At 45.5% G+C, this 19,283-nt stretch overlaps 1 protein-coding gene across 3 annotated transcripts in view; it reads right to left on the reverse strand.

The window, feature by feature from the left end:
• The window catches only part of ZFYVE19 (zinc finger FYVE-type containing 19), a 101,399-nt gene that overhangs the window by 57,447 nt on the left and 24,669 nt on the right, over positions 1–19,283 (reverse strand). For all 3 annotated transcript variants that reach the window (XM_063947775.1, XM_063947773.1, XM_063947774.1), the window contains one exon: positions 16,667–16,781. In XM_063947775.1, coding sequence (XP_063803845.1) covers positions 16,667–16,781 — 115 coding nt within the window. The remainder of the gene's footprint in view (positions 1–16,666; positions 16,782–19,283) is intronic.

Consider the following 19,283-nt stretch of genomic DNA (forward strand, 5'->3'; position numbering starts at 1 on the left):
CATTACCAAACGCCGCTCAAACCAATTTGGTTGCCGGCGTTGTCAGTCTCCTCTGCCGCTCCAGCCCAGCCTGCTTCCACTTTCCAGATACACCTCACAAACGCCGAGGTGCAGCGGCTGCCCGAACCAGAGAGGGGGGCGTTGCCGCACGACGTCCTTTGATGACGTCAGTCCCGACGTACGTTTCACCGCTGGGCTTGTTCACGGGAGCCTCAATCCCACAAGCCCAGCCACAAGTTTATAAGGGGATGTGCAAATGGTCACTAATGATTAGAATCAAAGTAATTACTCGAATAGACACTTTACTCTTCATACGTGATGTACATTTCCTATAGTATCAAAATAGTAAGTTCAAATAGAGCTATATTTTATCCATATAATTAATACAAAGATCCAGGATTAATCCATCCTAGTTAATTGATAAATTAATATGATAATTGTATTGACAGGTGATTCACAATTACTTAGTATGATAGGGCCAAGAGGCCAGGAAAAACAAGAGTTTCATTGTTAGATAAATCTAGTTTAAATATACCGAAAAGAAAAAAGAGGAAAAATACATAATTCAATATATGGAACCAGGAGATTGAAGCAACAGATTTAAACATATATATACAGATATATGTATATAACTTTTTTTGTACAATGAGCATTAGTGTGCACAAATATATGTCTGCAAAATACATATCAAGGTGAATGAATCAATTATATAGAAGAAGAAGGCTCTATCAGACCAAATACCGATGTTGTGGCAGAGATATACATGTATATGTGTATATCTGTATACACGAACACATACATATAAGGTCTGCTGTTGTGGATAAATCAAATTTGAATTTTTATTTTTATTTTAAATCTTCATTGTTGTATATTATTGGTGATTATTGGAACGCCCTAAAATAAGCATATTTTCAAAGGAGATGACTGAGGGAAAAGGATTTAGTTGCGGATTTTTGATAAGTCACCAGTTGGATGAACATCATTCCGAAAAAGGGTAATAGCGGGATAAACATAAGAATAAAAATAAATATAAAAATGAAAATAAAAATAAAATGATAATAAAGAAAGAAAAAAGATGTAGAAAAAAAGATAGGTATACTATTGGCAAGCTACTCATATGTCTGGACAGAAATTAATTAATGATATGCCCAGACACAGATGTGAGGGTAAGAATAAAATGTTGTTGTAAGCTAAAACTGTATATGAAAGTGTGCATGAAACTAGGTATGTGTGAATGAAGAAGAAGTGAATTTCTATATGGAAGTTGAGTGAGCAGAGAGGACAACAAAAGTTATGTGGCTTGCTAGAACACATATTCTATGTGAAGCTACTAAAGAAATGGAGTGCATTAAACATGTGAGAATTGGTGTGGAGTGAATTAGAGTGTACCCTAAAAAGGAAGAGGAAAGAAAAAAAAGTGTCTGAAAAACCTGAAACATGTATTAGATATGATGTATTCGTGCCAATTGGTAGTATTTGACAATCTCTCTCTCTCTCTCTCTCTCTCTCTCTCCAGACCATCAAGGTCAGAGGAAAGTTACTCGAGAAACACACTGTAATTTATGTTCTCATTCAAACCTCTTGGTATCAGTGAATGGAGCTTGAAAATCCACTCTGACTCTTTCTTCTGTAATTGATTCATTAGATCACCTCTTCTTAGGCCCATTTTAAGATGTTCCAGGCCAAAAATTCTTAGATCTTGAGTTCTGCTATTGTGGGTTTGAAGAAAATGTTTTGCAACAGTGGTCAAGGTCTTAAATTTAGATGCATCTGATCTGGCATTACGGACATTACCCACATGTTCCAGTGCTCTAACTTTGAGCATACGTGAAGTCATGCCCACATATTTCAAATCGCAGGGGCATGTGATGCAATAGATTACATTTTCTGTCCTACAATTAAAGTAATCCTTAATCTGGATGGATTGATTATATCTATCCACAATAACTGCTTGATTGTGAATATGAGAGCAGGCCTTGCAATTCCCACAGGGGTAACTGCCCTGTAGAGATGTACGAGGTCTAGATGATTGTGAGAAGTGACTCTTCACCAAATGATCTCTGAGGTTGGGTGCTCGTCGCCAGCTCATGTTGATCTTGTCACCTATATGTTCAGATAGATCATCATCCATTTTCAATATATGCCAATGATTTTGTAGAATCTGGCTGGCTTCTTTCCAGCTTCCACAGAAATCACCAATAAATCTCATCACCCCTGTCTTTGGTTCTGGATTCTTTTTGTCCAGGAATATCAAGGATTCACGTTGTACCTTACTCACTTCATATTGGGCTTTCTTGATCAGACTATTACTGTAGCCGCGTTCCTTAAATCGGCTACTTAGTTCTGCACACTTTGATCGAAAACTTTGTTCATCTGAACAGTTCCGTTTGAGCCGAAGGAATTCACCTTTAGGGATATTCCTTATGGTTGGTGGGAAATGTGCACTTGAGGAGTGGAGAAGGCTGTTAGTCGATGTTTCTTTCCTACAGATCTCTGTAGCAATCTTGTTGTTATCATCTCGATAGATCCTGAGATCTAGGAAAGAAATGCTCGTTCTACTGCTGGTATAGGTGAATTTCAAATTGATGTCATTGTTATTAAGGGTTTGAATATATTCTTCCAATTTTGTTTCTGGACCGTCCCGTATCATGAAAATATCATCTATGAAACGCATACATGTGATGATATGATTAGTGTAATGCTCTTGATTGTCATTAAAGACAAATTCACGCTCCCACCAGCCTAAGAACAAGTTAGCATATGTGGGGGCGCAGGCTGCCCCCATTGCGGTACCCCGTAATTGAATATGGAAATGGTTGTTAAACAGGAAGTAATTATGATGTAATACAAACTCCAATAATTCCAACAGGAATTCCTGAAATTCACCTATTCCTTCTACTGATAAGAAATATCTTACTGCCATAACCCCCAAATCATGTTTTATGGAGGTGTACAATGCCTCAACATCGAGGCTAACCAACAAATATGATTCCTCCAAATGTACATCATGAACCTTTTTTAATACATCAGTGTTATCCTTGATGTATGAAGGGAGAGTCAGAACGTGATGTCTGAGATGTACATCCAGAAAGCAACTAGCTTTCTCTAGAAGGCCCCCATTGCCTGATATAATGGGCCTTCCAGGCGGATGTTTGACATTTTTATTTACTTTAAGCAGTAGGTAAAAGGTTGGTGTTCGGGGGTGTGGCGTGACTAGATATTCCCATTCTCCTTTTGTGATGATTCCCAATTGCAGATGTCTGTCAATGATTCTCTTATATTTTATAAGAAAATTTTGAGTAGTGTCAAACAGAGTGATTTTGTAGCAGGAAGTGTCATTCAATTGGCGGCTGGCTTCTTTCAGATAGAGGTTAATTGGCCAGATACTAATATTGCCACCTTTGTCTGATGGCTTGATTAGAATGTCATCCCAGCTTCGAATTTGTTTAAGGGCATGCTTTTGAGAGCGAGTCAGATTGCCGACTTTCCGATGATATTTTTGTTTTCGGTATAATTTATCGAAATCCCGGGATACCAGATTGAGAAAAACTTTAATTTCTGGACATATATGATCTCCTGGAAAGAATGTAGATTTCTTTTTACACATGGGTCGTTTAAATGGTGGATCTTGATCTTCAATATGATCCGCCTGTTCGTCAGCCAGTTCTTCTAAAGTCCTGATTGCTTCAATCTCCTGTTGTGATAATGCATCTGTGGATGTAGTCATTACTTCATCCTTTCTTTGATTAAAGTATTTGGTTAACAACAGTTTTTGACCAAAGAGTCTCAGACTAGTTTCCCATTTGAATGGATCAAATGCAGATGTCGGTGAAAATGAAAGACCCTTTTCTAGGACTGAGATCTGGTCGGGAGTCAGTATATGGGAAGACAAATTGATAATTTTAAGTTTGGTTGTTGATAGGGCGGGATTGTTTATTTCCTCCGCCTGGATGGATATCAATGTGGCTGGGGAGATCTCCATCTCTCTCTTCCCCTTCTTCCTCTTGCACCGTCTCGTTTTTGTTCGTCGGGGCGTCCACGGAAGGTGCCCCTGATATCCTCTAAAAAAGAGTTTGATGAGGAAGAGGCAGTGGTCCGGGAGTTAGTGCCCCATTTCTGATTATAGGTCTCTCTAGTATCAATATCTTCAGTATCAGAGGGTTCTATCTCAGATGATGAGGGTGTCTGGACAAATCTCTGTATATCTCTTTTGTTTGATTGTTTCTTAATATTCTGAGTCCACTTGAATATACTCCCCGTAAGGAAATCCCTCTTATCCCTAGAGAATTTGGATTTTTTTCTCTCTATTATCACGTCCTCATAGGTTTCCAACTCTTTTTTAATCCTTCCAAATGTATTTTGAAATCCCATATCCTGTTCCCATTGTTCCAATTTGAGTTCAATTTGAACGATTTCTTTAGTACATTCCTCTAGTCTCAAATGATTGTTTTATAAGGATGGCCATTAGTTCCTGTGAAAATTTTAATAGACTGGATTCCCATTCCTTGCGTAAATTCTCAGTGCATAGTTCAAAAGAAGGAAAAAGTTTGGGTCTTAGGCCCCTTGGTGTAATTTTTTGTTTGTTATATTGTTCCAAACTAATAAGGTCCCAATTGATTCTTATCCGTTTCTGTAGGGTCCTCTTTAATTGAAAGAGATCATCTTCCCAATTAGGATCCATAGATGATTGAGTTATTTGGTTAGGGAATATAGAGTCAATATCATCCATCAATCGTTTGTTATTCAATTCATTTTTTAAGTTGAAAGTGCTCATTTTTAGGCTGGGTTTGTGAATCGAGGCGCAGAATTGAGAACAGAAAACGAGAATGGGTCTCTAAAATTAGATTATCTCAATCACTTAGATGGAGAAGCAGTCCGTTGCTGTGCCAGAACCAGAAACCGAGAGTAATCTCGGTAAAAATACATTTGTAATATAGTTTATTGGTTCCGCACTAGCAGTGCGCTATAAAGCCCCACTAAAATGTAAATAAATATGAAAATAACCAATATAAATAGTGCTAATAATCAAATCTTTGAGTAGCACTCTGCTATTGGTGGTGCTCCCAAAACACTTTTGTAGATAAACTACACATATATAGAGAAAGAGAAGACAAAAGAATTCCTTTTTGGGAGCACTCTTATTTGAAAATGACAAATCAATCAAAACAATATACAGTAGGTAATGTGATGATGAGTAATCTAAAACATAACATTTGTTCTGTTCCTTTAAAATATCGACCGATGTGGTCCAAAATTATATAAATCTCTATCTTAATTTCTAAATAAGAGATAGAAAGGTGAAAATATATAGATAAAAATAGTGAGAGTAAGCAGCATAGTGCTGCTCCACCAGTGTTATCAGGTGAAAGTGTAGGTGATCATCTTGATGATATCCACAGTGCCTGGTATTCCTAAGTGGTCTCCCCTCAAAGTACTAGCCAGGTCTATCCTATCAGCTTCCGAGGTTGAGGATCGGGCTACTTTCAGGATAGTACGACCTTGAACAATGAAGATGATGAATGAAGGAAGAGAGAACCCACTTCTGCTGTCTGTACTCTGCCTGCTACACGTCACTGGATAAATTGGCCCCAGGCTTTTCCAGATGAGAGAGTGTTGGAAAAGAGAGCCATAACCAGTATAAAGGTGGAATAATTCACTGGATATCAGGTGATGTTCCACTTTCAATATAAGAAAGAAGAAAGAAAGATGACACTTCTACTTTCTGTTGTGACAGCAAAGTGTACGCTGAAAAGGACAAGGCCCTTGCCAGCACTGCTGTCAGCCAGATGAGAGTGTGATAGAGGTAGAAAGAGATACAGCTTAATTAGGATAGATACTTATATAAGACTAGGTGCTTCATCGCGCCCTACGGGCGCTCTTCACACCGTCGCAAGGGGCTACGCCCCTTTAACCCTTGGATGCCTATATAGGGTTCAATATTTGTTTTATATGGAGTATTACCTGCATTCCTTTGTTAGTGGTTAAATATTGCACAATGAAAGGGCGTGCGATGGTGAAGGAGGCGCAGCCCTTTGCGACGGCGTGAACAGCACCTGCAGGGCACGATGTACAGAATGAGCGGGTGCGGCGGGGATTGCGGATGAGGAAGGGTGTCTGTAGATGCTGCAGGTGCAGGGGGGGCAGATGCGGGGGGGGCCCGGATGGGGAAGGGTTGGGACGTGCTGCGGGTGGGGGAGAGACAGAAGAGTGGGGGCTGTAGATGGGGAGGGGTCCGGAGGCACCTCAGGTGGGGGAGGGGCAGGGGTGCCACGGGGGAGGGGCAGGTGCAGGGATGTTGCGGATGGGTGAAGGGTTCCGGAGGTGCTGTGGGATGGGAAGGGGCGGGGGTGCCAGGGGTGAGGTAGGGGGTCCGGAGGCACCGCGGTGGGAAGAGGCAGGTGCGGGTGGTGCGGGAGACGGGGAAGGGGGTCTGGAGGCGCTGCAGGTGGTGGAGGGGCAGGTGCGGAGGTGCCGTGGGTGGGTGAGGGGGGGGACCGCGTATGGAGGAGGGTGTCTGCAGATGCTGTGGGTGGAGGGGGGCAGGTGTGGGGGGAGACATATATGGGGGGTGGATGGTGGAGTGGGTCTGGAGGTGCTGAGGGAGTGGGAGCCGCTGGTGGTGTAGGGGGTCTGGAGGCACAGCGTGTGGGGGAGGGGTGGAGTGTCGCATGTGGTGGAGGGGAAGGTGCGGAGGTGTGGTGCATTGGGGAGGGGTCTGGAGGTGCTGCGGGTACTGTACCTGCCAAAGAGGTAGTTGGAAGGTATGCAGTAACAGGGCCAGGACAGGGGTGACAGGGTCAGAACAGGGGTGACGGGGCCAGGACAGAAATGACAGGGACAGGATAGGGGTGACAGGGCCAGGGTAGGGGCGGCAGGACCAGGATTTGGTTGACAGGGCCAGGAAAGGGGGGACAGGGCCAGGATAAGGGTGACAGGGCCAGGATAAGGGTGACAGGGCCAGGATAAGGGTGACAGGACAAGGCCAGGGGTGACAGGGCAAGGCCAGGGGTGACAGGGACATGACAGAACACAGGGCACGGGAGAGATTGGTATTAGGGACAAAACAGTGGTGACAGACAGACAGATATGTCTTACCGGAGTCACTGCTGCAGGCTGCTGCTGTTCCACTCCAACCTGTTTGGATCTGCTGCTGGTGGAGACTTGGCATGGCTGACTCTCTCAGGCTGGAGTCCGGCTTCATCTGCCCGTCCGCATCCCTCCCCCCCACTCCTCAGTCACACACCGCGGACCTCGCGCGGCTGCCCGATGGCTGCCGGGCACTGTGGTAAGGGGAGACTGGGAGTGACTGGTTAGCCCCCAGGAGACGCTGCGGCTGGAGGGAGGAGGGGGTCGGAGCCTGCAAGCAGCGCGGACTTCTGCAGCGCTGCCCGCCGGCTAAAGTGTGTGAAGGAGCTGGGCGCACCTCACTGCGGGTGGCAGTGCTGCAGCTAGCGTTGGGGTTGCCGGGGCTGGAGATAACAGAGGCAGTACGGAACCTGCACAGCGGCAGGTGCCCCACAAAACTGCAGCTAAGAAGCGTGGAGTGTGCCAGAAAGTGACGCTCCTCCGCTCCAGAGAGACCCTGCCGAGTATGCTGATGTGGGGGGGTCAAGCACACAGTGTGCCGGTGCCCATCTGTCTGTATGGCATACCCCCTCACAAACCCCCCATACCTCCCAACTGTCCCGATTTTAGCGGGACAGTCCCATTTTTTTGGGTCTGTCCCACCCGCGGGCCGCAGTGTCCCGCGGTGGGTGGGTGGGGCAGTTGGGAAGCTCCTGCGCTCGCTGTTCTGCTTAGCATGCACACAGCGTCTATTTAGTGGAGACAGAGGGAGAGGGGGCATCAGGGGGTACGGAGTAAGGGTGGGCCCAGGGGGAACGTACCCCGGGCCTCACAGTTTTAGGGGGCCCGCGGCTGGAGTAGCTCTGTCCCAGCTCTGAAGCTCCCCGGTCCTGCTAGTAACAGCGGCAGCATTGTGCTACAGTCAGCACACGCTGCTGCGTGTTAGCAGGTCTGTGGTGTTGCAGGGAGGCAGCAGCCTCCCTGCTGTCTTCTGCCTGTGCGGGTGTGTAGGGGGGAGCAACCACCCCCTCTGGATTTAGGGGGGAGCAACCACCCCCTCTGGATTTACCCTTAGCTGAGGGGCCAAAATCCCATTAAAAAAAAAAAGAAAAAAAAAAAAGAAAGAAATTTGCACAAGGGGGCGTGGCCACGAGGGCACAATTAGGCCACGCCCCCAAACCCACAGCAGGCACAGCAATGAGATAGGGTTCCTGTCTCAAGTGCCCTGGGCCCCCTGGACTCATAATCCGCCACTGGGGGCATGCCAGCAGCTCACAGAGCGCTGGGCATGCCCCCTCACTGACAAAAACAGGGGCGTGGCTCGCGATCGCGGGTCCACCCGTGAAGCCACGCCCCCTTTCCCGTTAGCCGTGCCCCCTTTTTGCTGTGTGTGTGTCCCTCCTCCCTGAAGAAAGTTGGGAGGTATGCACCCCTGCCTGTGCCTTGCTATACCATCTGCTCCAAGTCTCCTATAGATTTGCCCAGATCTGTGACTCATTTGACTAACTCCGCCCAGTGTTTTGACTCCGCCCAGCGTTAGCAAATGAAGCACAAAGTCACAGATCTGGGCTATTATATAGGAGATGATAAATATTGATTGTATTAATTCATTCATTTGAAAACATAGAACAGCATATCCCAATTGCATATATAGTTGATCACCTCTAAATTGGAAAAGCAAATGTATACAATGACATCAGTAAATACGCTACTAATTCTATATGGCGAATATACTGGAATTCTAATACCTTAATTCAATTACATATTATATATCCTAAATATTGGGTATTCAATATGCCATAGTAATTCCAGTCAAATGATCAAATCGGAATAGCAGTTTCTGTGGAGATAGACAAGAACATATTCACCTGAGACACATTGTGGAATGATGGGTCATTAGTAGCAGAATGGCCCTGAACTCTCACATAGAAGTATTAAAATGAAACAATGTTGCAAAAGGAGTCATCTATCATAAGATCTGCAGAAGCAATTCAAATATTCGTAGGTCTTCTATCAACAGATCTATAAATGAACCTATGCACTTTCTGACAAGAGAAAATGATAATCACCAATACTGAATATTCATAAAAAGATTGTAACAAATATAATGGTTTAAACAGAACACCTCCGTAGCTTGAGAATAGACCAAAAACCAGATATTACTATTTGTATCATCAGCTACCAATTCAATAAAGGGATATCTGCATATATGAATCCTTGAATATATTCATGAATAATCACAAGATTACAGGAGGTATATCATCTGAAAAAGAAAGGGGCAGTTTATGCGAATAATTCAGTAGAGCAATTTCTGCTGATAGAGCTATACATTAGATCTGTAGAAGTTCTAATACATTAAATTGCTAATCAATAATGTAAAGCAATCATAAACAGACCCTTTTACAGAAAAATAAGTTGCAACATATGTAACAAATGTAACAAGGCACCTCTATAATAATTTGTAGGGAACAACAGGGAAGTATTGTTAAATGGCATTGATACTAAGTATATGGACTGACAAATTCAAGTATCAATCCTGCAGTGGGGTATATAAATATACATATAAATCCCTGGTGGTAATCCTCAAATATTGGCGTGAGATGTGAGGGGAAGGAAGGAGGGGGAAACCGGACACATGTAGCCGTAGGTGAGCACTAACAGGTGACGGACATCACATTACCAAACGCCGCTCAAACCAATTTGGTTGCCGGCATTGTCCGTCTCCTCTGCCACTCCAGCCCAGCCTGCTTCCACTTTCCAGATACACCTCACAAACGCTGAGGTGCAGCGGCCGCCCGAACCAGAGATGGGGGCGTTGCCGCACGACGTCCTTTGATGACGTCAGTCCCGACGTAGGTTTCACCGCTGGGCTTGTTCACGGGAGCCTGAATTACAGTATGTCAGATAAAGAGTGTGTTTCATGTAAAGCACAGTGTTCCTCTTCCCCAGGGGGTTCACTAGTGTGTGCGCAGTGTAGTGTCCCTTCCCAGGCTAGTGGGGCAGATCCAGCATGGTTGGGCTGCATTAGGGGAATGATTTCCGCAATCTCTATTAAGTTATCTCGGAATGAGAAAGAGACGCAATACTTAAGACAATCTATGACTGAGTTTATGAAAAGAGACTCCGTACCCAAACCAGCGTCTCAGTTATGTGCCATATGTCCGCAAAAACGCACTTTGGCCCATACCCTGTTTGAAGAACCATGGGTTAATTCTGATAAGAAGTTTCAAATCCCTAAACGGTTGTTATCATCCTTTCCTTTTCCTCCTGAGGATAGGACAAAATTGGAAAATCTACCAATAGTGGATGCATCAGTATCCAGGCTCTCACGGAAAATTGTATTGCCTGTCGCTGGTGCAGCCTCCCTGGAAGACGTGGCTGACAGCAAGAGTGACACTACGCTTAAATCTTTATATACAGCTGTGGGGGTGGCCCAGAGACCCACTATAGCATGTGGGTGGATTACTTGAGCCATTGCTAAATGGTCTGGTAACCTAACTGAAAGGTTAGATACCTTACCACAAGGGGAGATTATTTGCAAAATATACAGGACTCAGAAAACGTTATGGTTGAAGCAATAAAAGAAATAGGCTTGCTTAATGCACGCACTACAGCTATGGCAGTATGTGCACGCAGGGGTCTTTGGCTACGCCAGTGGACTGCGGTTGCACACTCCTGGTAAGGAGTGGAAGGCCTACCTTTCACAGGTGAGGCCTTATTTGGAAATTAACTAGACAAATGGATCTCCAAATCTACCTTCCTTCTGCAGTTCCCCCAGCTAGGAAGGCCTACTCTGGACCCAATTTACAGTCCTTTCAGATTACCAAGTTTAGGGGCAAGCCCAGAGGTTCTTCTGCCACCACCAGAGGCGCTAGAGGTAAACCACGCAAAGCAGCAACTGACGGTTTACAGGAACAGAGCTCAAGCTCTGCCTCCTGAAATCTTTCAGCATGATGGTGAACAGAGATACCTGGAAGACTGGCAGGTGGGAGTCCGGCTAATAGTCTTCAATCACATCTGGACAACATCATGCCAGGATCCCTGGGTCATAGATCTTATTTCACAGGGCTACAGACTGGAATTCCAAGAGCTCGCACCTCACAGATTCTTCAAATCAGGCTTACCAGTTTCACAAGAGGCAAGTATAACGTTACAGGACGCCATTCAAAGACTGGTACAGACCCAGGTCATTGTTCCAGTTCCATCTCCTCTGCAAAACAAGGGGTACTAACTTGTTTGTAGTATCGAAACCGGACGGTTCGTTGATACGGATTCTGAACCTCAAGTTGTTGGACCCATACTTTCGAGTGTTCAAATTCAAGATGGAGTCTCCGAGAGTGGTGATCTCAGGTCTGGAGGAGGGGGACTTCAGCCAGATCGGAATGTGAAGGTACGCATCCTTGATATCCAGAGACACTCCCCTTCACATTCCGATCTGGCTGCCTCATCAGACTTATTTACGGTTTGCACTGTAGGACTGACACTACCAGTTCGGAGGTGTTCCGGTGGTTGAGGCGTCAATGGAGATATCCACGGATCGACATGATGGCCTCTCTACTCAACAAGAAACTCAAGTGGTATTGTTCCAGGTCGAGGGATCCACAAGCTGTGGCGGTAAACGCTCTGACAACTCAGTGGGTCTACCAGCTGGTGTACGCGTTTCATCCACTTCCTCTGATCCCAAGAATTCTAAAAATAATAAAAAGGGAAAAGGTTCAAGCAATCCTCATTGGTCTGGACTGGCCTCGAAGGGCCTGGTACGCAGATCTTCTCGAGATGCTGATCGAAGATCCATGGCCTCTACCCCTTCGTGAGGATCTTCTGCAACAGGGCCCGTTCTTCTATCAAGACTTACTGTGGCTACGTTTAACGGCATGGAATTTGAACGGCTGATTCTAGCCAGGAGAGGGATTCCTGACAAGGTCATCCTGACTATGATCCAGGCCAGGAAGGGGAAAACGTCCAAACATTACCACCATAAAAGGAAGAAATATGTCTCTTGGCATGAAAGCAGACAATATTCTGTGGTGAAATTTCATCTGGGACGTTTCCTGCTTTTTCTGCAGTCGGGAGTGGATGTGGGCTTACGTCTAGGCTCCATTAAAGTCCAGATTTCAGCTTTGTCCATTTACTTTCAGAAACACTTGGCTTCTCTCCCTGAGGTCCAGAGGTTCTTGAAAGGTGTTCTGCACATCTAACCTCCCTTTGTGCCTGCCACGGCACCTTGGGATCTAAATTTGGTGCTGCACTTCCTCCAATTGGACTGGTTTGAACAGTTATAGGAGGTACTCATAAAAGTACCTTACGTGGAAGACCGTCACACGGCTGGCCTTGGTTTCAGCAAGACGTGTGTCAGGCATTGTCTTACAAGAGCCCCTACTATATTCCATGAGGATAGAGCTGAATTCAGGACTTGTCAGCAATTTCTTCCTAAGGTGGTGTCCGCATTTCACATCAACAAACCTACTGTGGTTCCGGTTGTTATGGATACCTCTGGTACTTCAAGGTCTTTGGATGTTGTGAGGGCTTTGAAAGTGTATGTAGAGAACAGCTCGTCACAGGAAATCGGACTCGCTGTTCGTTCTCTATGATCCCAATAAAATTGGGTGCCCTGCTTCAAAGCAGGCCATTGCACGCTGGATCAGGCTCACTATCCAGCATGCTTACTCCACTGCAGGCTTGCCGGTTCCAAAATCTGTACAGGCCCACTCTACTAGGTCGGTGGGTTCTTCTTGGGCGGCTGCCTGGTTGTCTCAGCTTTACAGCTCTGCCAAGCAGCTACTTGGTCGGGTTCGAACACGTTTGCTAAGTTTTACAAGTTCGATACTTTGGCCTCTGAGGACCTTCAGTTTGGTCAATCAGTTCTGCAGAAACCTCAGCACTCTCCCACCCGGTTTGGGAGCTTTGGTACTTCCCCATGGTACAAAATGGATTCCCAGTATCCCCTAGAACGTAAGAGAAAATAGGATCTTAATTACCTACCGGTAAATCCTTTCCTCGTAGTCCGTATGAGATACTGGGCGCCCTCCCAGTGCTTCGTTCTTCCTGCACTGTTACTTGGTTAAGTATTCTGGTCTGTTCAGATGTTGCTGTTCCTGTTTCAAGTTTGGTTAGCATGGCTTTCCTCTTGTTCTGTGTATACTGGTTCGTAATCTCACCACTTTCCTTTTTTTCTACATCCTTCTCTCAAAGTATGTCTGTCTCCTCGGGCACAGTTTCCTAGACTGAGTCTGGTAGGAGGGGCATAGAGCACACTATCAATTTCTTAAAGTGCCCATGGCTCCTACTAGACCCGTCTATACCCTATGGTACTAAATGGATTCCCGGTATCCCCTACGGACTATGAGAAAAGGATATAACGGTAGGTAATTAAAATCTTATTTTTATGTGCAGGCTTTCAGGTTTCAGCTTTGCTAATTCCTGAGGAGGAAAAAACAATGGTTCCCTAATGCACACCGATTGAAAATTACTACTACATAATAGTCAGATAATACGGAGATCTTGGTTGCGTATATCTGCAGATATAGGGTTAAGCCCCAAGGCCGATCGACAAGGCCTCTCCGTCACTGGGGGTCCCTAATACGAGAAATGGGTGTGGGGTGCAGGACCCCATAGCGTCAGCACAGGTCGGCTACCCCAGGTCAGCACACAGGTGAGAGTTAATAAGGGTTAATAAGAAGCACAGAAGTGCTATGTAAGTGGTGTGATTAAAATACAAAAATATATACAAAGTGATAGGGAAAATCATAAGTGTTAATAAAGTGTTAGGGTGTGCCGACCTGAAGCAGCCCAGCCATACCGACACAGGGGCCACCACACCCCACACCCACCCCATAAATAATTACAAATATGTCTGGGTTGAATTCCCAGTGTAAGGCCACATGGTAATGGCTCCTACAGCATCTGAGAGCCAGCTTACCTGGAGATACCCCTAGCTTCTCCTATGGCAGTCTAGGGTCAGCAATCCCTCCTAATGCTGACCCATCCATGCCTCTCAATACAGTACAAAAAATGGTGAGCTGCTCAATCAGATAGTGATGTCACTATGGGTCAGCATTAGGAGGGATTGCTGACTCTAGACTGCCATAGGAGAAGCTAGGGGTATCTCCAGGTAAGCTGGCTCTCAGATGCTGTAGGAGCCATTACCATGTGGCCTTACACTGGGAATTCAACCCAGACATATTTGTAATTATTTATGGGGTGGGTGTGGGGTGTGGTGGCCCCTGTGTCGGTATGGCTGGGCTGGTTCAGGTCGGCACACCCTAACACTTTATTAACACTTATGATTTTCCCTATCACTTTGTATATATTTTTGTATTATTTTAATCACACCACTTACATAGCACTTCTGTGCTTCTTATTAACCCTTATTAACTCTCACCTGTGTGCTGACCTGGGGTAGCCGACCTGTGCTGACGCTATGGGGTCCTGCACCCCGGACCCATTTCTAGTATTAGGGACCCCCAGTAACGGAGAGGCCTTGTCGATCGGCCTGGGGGCTTAACCCTATATCTGCAGATATACGCAACCAAGATCTCCGTATTATCTGACTATTATGTAGTAATAATTTTCACTCTGTGTGCATTAGGGAACCATTGTTTTTTCCTACACAGAATTACCCCTCCCTTTTAGCACCTGAGTGACATCACTATCTGATTGAGCAGCTCACTGTTTTTTGTATAATTCCTGAGGAAAGAAGAAATATTGTTGCTATTCATGAGCTGCCTAGCTGAGGAAGGTGCCTTTTTCTTTGATTGACTGTTTGAAAACCTGCCAACTCAGTCCCCTACGCACAGTCACCTATCTAAACCAGGTCCCTCAGCGCAATTTTGAGTGGGTGCCTTACACAATTAAAATCAGCCTTTTGCTGCACCCAACTCACAAGGTGCTCAAAAGGCTGTCTGCCTTCTATTTAAATGCCCTGCGCCTTAGCACCCAGATCCGCTGCTTACCGCAGATCAGCTCCACTAACCTCCGCTGTAAACTCCCTCAGTCCTGCACTGAATGAGCTATGCTGCCGCACTGTGTACAGTCAGCGCGGCAGTGCAGTGGAGACCACGCCGCGGCCACTCGCGCACAGTGCCCAGTGGCAGCCGCAGGATTTCTAGAGGGGGGTTTCCAAATGCAATCCACAATCTCCCACTTGGCAGAACATAGAATACAGTATTAATATTTAACACAATATATGGGCTGTAGTATAAGCTGCATCAAACATATTTAAATCATATAAATAAGATAAGTAATCAGGAAACGGTTAAACATACTATAAATAAATACATAAACATAATAAAACCAGTACTGCACTTTCTATGCAAACATTCTCCCACCTCATGGTAAGGCTCCTGTCTCTTCTTCCTGGTAGCTACTCTCTGGCCCAGTGCACTGAGGACTCAGAAACACACACACACAGCAAAACTTGGTAGTAGAAGCTTCTATCACTGGGCATGTGCAGCAGCTCTGGTCTGTCCCTTAAATTGCATGATGTGGCGGTAGCTCTAGTAATCGCATTATATACCATTGCTATTTTTGTTATAGTTTGCGCAACTTGCCAAGAGAAGGGGGTTTCTGGGCAACCAGAAACCCCCCCTGCATTTGCCTATGGTGCCCCACACAAAGAGGGTCACTCACCCACACTGCCGCGCTGTGTACTATCAGCCCGGCAGTGTAGTGGAGACCGTGCTGTTGCCACGGCCAGTCATAGCCAGCGGGGAGGGCAGGGGAGGGAATGTGGGGGACGCCGCTGCTCTGGACGCATTTTCCGCACAGTGCCTCATACAAGGAGGCTCACTCACCCAACTGGAGCCTCAGGATGCGGATATCTTGGGAGGAAAAGTGCTTCTCAGATTAAGCGCCACTCTCCTTGCTGTCTCGGGAGGAACAGTGCCTCTCAGGTTAAGCGCTGTTCTCCTTGTGCAGCTTGACGCTGCTAGTGTGTAACCCGGACCCCACTTCACTCATATAAGTGGCAAAGGGTTCCTGAGGCTGAGGGAACTAAGTCCCATGAATAAAAAAGCTAAATAAACTAAATAAATGAAAGTTAATATAGAATGAACTGGAGCTCAGTCAGCAGTGAACGCCTTCCTCTGCAAATTCAAAACTGAGGGATGATTGGGGGATAGAGGGGGAGGAGCCTGTTTCACTTCTTAGATTATTTAAAAAGTGTCAGCTCCCTGTAAGCCACCATCTTCACCCCCACGGTCTTGAATTTGTGCCAGTGTCCCCTAGTGGCTGACAGAAAAATTACAGTTAGGAGCCGATTTGCTGGTACTTTATCTCCATTCAAGGCTTAGTAAGTAGACCCCTAACTGTCCACTATAATAAACTACACTTGGAGCAATGTAACTCACAAGGAATGAAGGAGAATGCTTCTTTGATTTTTAAATCAGTTTAACAGAAAACACACACACTGAAAACAGTCTAGGTGTGCACCATATTAGAGAACAATTTGTCCAATTTAACATCAGATCTGAACTGAGGCTATCAACAAGACCACACCAAGGATCTAGAACTGTACAGTACTGCTTTTTTAAACAAACTCAAGTCTAAAATACTAAATAGCATTTAGTTTGCTTGGTACTTCATATAAAAACATATACTTTACCTGGTGGCTGAGTAGCTGGATCCCACTGATTATCTATGGCTACCTCATCTGTCAGTTGTGCTAGTAACTCATCAACCTTTTGTGTTTGAGTCCTGGTATCGGCTGGTTGGTGTATCTATAAAATTGTAAAATGGAAAACATGAATTTAACGTCTGAATTACTGTGTAGTAAAACAAACACACATAGTATAAAATTGACTTCAACAACTTACTGTATATACACAAGGAAGTTCCATGTTCCAGCACTGTGGTATGTTGACCTAATTGTTTACAGACCCCTTCAGAGCAAGTTATATCCCTCACTATATCTCCCAAAGGTTCAGCATTGGTATTTCCACTTCTACCGATGAGGTACACAAGTGGAAGTCATACCTACGCATATCGGCGGCATGCTTTCCAGCATTAAATGGAAAGAATGAGATAACATCTGGGAATGGACCTCGCATGCAACTGCCACTGCATGGAATAAACAGGATCCACCGGTGAATAACCCGTGCATAACCTGCATCCGAGCTACAGTAGGTAACTGAATTAACCCATTCATTTTACAAGGTTTAATAAGAAGATGAATTTAACATAAGTGATCAGGTGCCACTAACAGGAAGTCCATAAGGACCCTATGGCAACAATTTAAACTTTGTGCAACTTTTACTTTGTATTATGTGTACAAGAGGGAAGTAATTTTTATTTATTATTTATCTACGATATATTGTTTTATACAAATTTGTATTTTTTAAAAAGCATTTTCTTAATGGTACGCCCCCCACCCACCCAAATGTCATTGGATGTTAGAAGTATAAGTAGGGAACTTCCACAGTTAAGCACTTTACCTTGAGAAAGACTTTAATAGTTGAAACGCGTCGGTGGACTGTGAGGAGTTAGCAATCTACCTGGATTGTACTATTTTGGAGGATAAGCACTGCCACATAAGGACTCTACATTTTAGCAAAGGGTCCATTTACACCTTCTCTGTCAGTCTTTATACCTCCTAAAATCTGGTAAGCTGCTATACTCACTTTATGGTGAATTTTTTTTTTTTTTTTTTAAATGTATGTAATTTTATAGTGGTTAATAAATCTAGATTTTATAGATTCTATTCAGTTAGTGCCAGTATTTCCGACAGTCAGAAACCACAGGCACTTTTTGACAGGAATAGATCGAATTTGCATTCGACCTATTCAATGAAAGTGCAGTTTTTCCAACTTTCGGAAAAACTGGCACTTGTCGAAAACCACGTTGATTGGCGGATTACCGCAGGTCCGCAGAATTTGTCAAATTTGCGGCCAATTCCGACAAGATTTTGGCCTGTTTTCGACAGTGCTGATCCGACTTCATTTGAATACTGCACTGTCAGATCCTCTCCGTCGCAGACGATACGACATGCATTGAATCCCCCCATATAGTGGTTAATAAAATGGTATTTCACTATATGGAGTCTTTTTCCTGTTTAACAGAGAGAAAAACACAGATAGGTCGATTAAGACTACAAGATTAAGGGGTCTATTTACCAAGACTTAGAGATAAAGTAGAGAGAGATAAAGTACCAACTAATCAGCTCCTGTAATTTGCATGTAACTTGGCAGTAAGGAGCTGATTAGCTGGTACTTTACCTCTCTTCTAGGCTTGGTAAATAGACCCCTAAGACCAGCGGCGGATTGGGGGCTAACGTTACCGGGAAGTTCCCCGGGAGGCCGAGCGGACTTGGGTCAGAATGCTGCATATGGCCCCGCCCAGCCTGGCGTGTAGCCCCGCCCACAGTTGCGTGTCAGTGACAACTCGGCCGGGAGTCCTGCAGGACAATAGGTGTTGAATGATGGATGCCATTCAGCAGCTCAGACCAGTCTCGCATGTGGCTTCACCCACAGATACGCATCATGGCATGAAATCCTACCTGACATAAGGCTGCCTGCCGCTGAATGCTGCATGTGGCTGCTCAGCCCATTCGCACGTGACCCCGCCCACTCACACTGACAGCGGCATCAGTCAGCAGCATACATGCAGCGCGGAGCTCTGAGCTTGCTCTCGCGAGTTCAGAAGCTCAGAGCTTCTCTGCGCTGCATGTATGCTGCTGACTGCTGCCGCTGTCAGTGTGAGTGGGCGGGGTCACATGTGCGAATGGGCTGAGCTGCTGAACCGCATCGGTTTGCCGACCGAGTTGTGAGTGACACGCAGCTGTGAGCAGGGCTAAACGTGCGACTAGCTGAGGTGGAGCAGCCACATGCAGGAAAAGCTCCTGTTCACCACTCCTGAGTCCCACCCAGACAGAACGGGTTCACTACGGATTGCCGGCGGTCGGGTTCCCGGCGACCAGCATACCGGCGCCGGAAGGCCGATCGCCGGCTTACCGACAGTGTGGCGAGCGCAAATGAGCCCTTTGCGGGCTCGCTACGCGCGCAACACTATTTTATTCTCCCTCCAGGGGGGTCGTGGACCTCCAGGAGGGAGAATAAGTGTCGGTATGCCGGCTGTCGGGATCCCGGCGCCGGTATACTGTGCGCCGGGATCCCGACAGCAGGCATACTGAAGACCACCCAGACAGAACATAATGACGCCACAGGGATGTAATAAGGAGGAAGGACTCAGAGCCACTCTTGCCTAATGGTAAGTGAAACAATTCC

Source organism: Pseudophryne corroboree, chromosome 12 (assembly GCF_028390025.1).
Source record: "Pseudophryne corroboree isolate aPseCor3 chromosome 12, aPseCor3.hap2, whole genome shotgun sequence".
NCBI lineage: Eukaryota > Metazoa > Chordata > Amphibia > Anura > Myobatrachidae > Pseudophryne > Pseudophryne corroboree.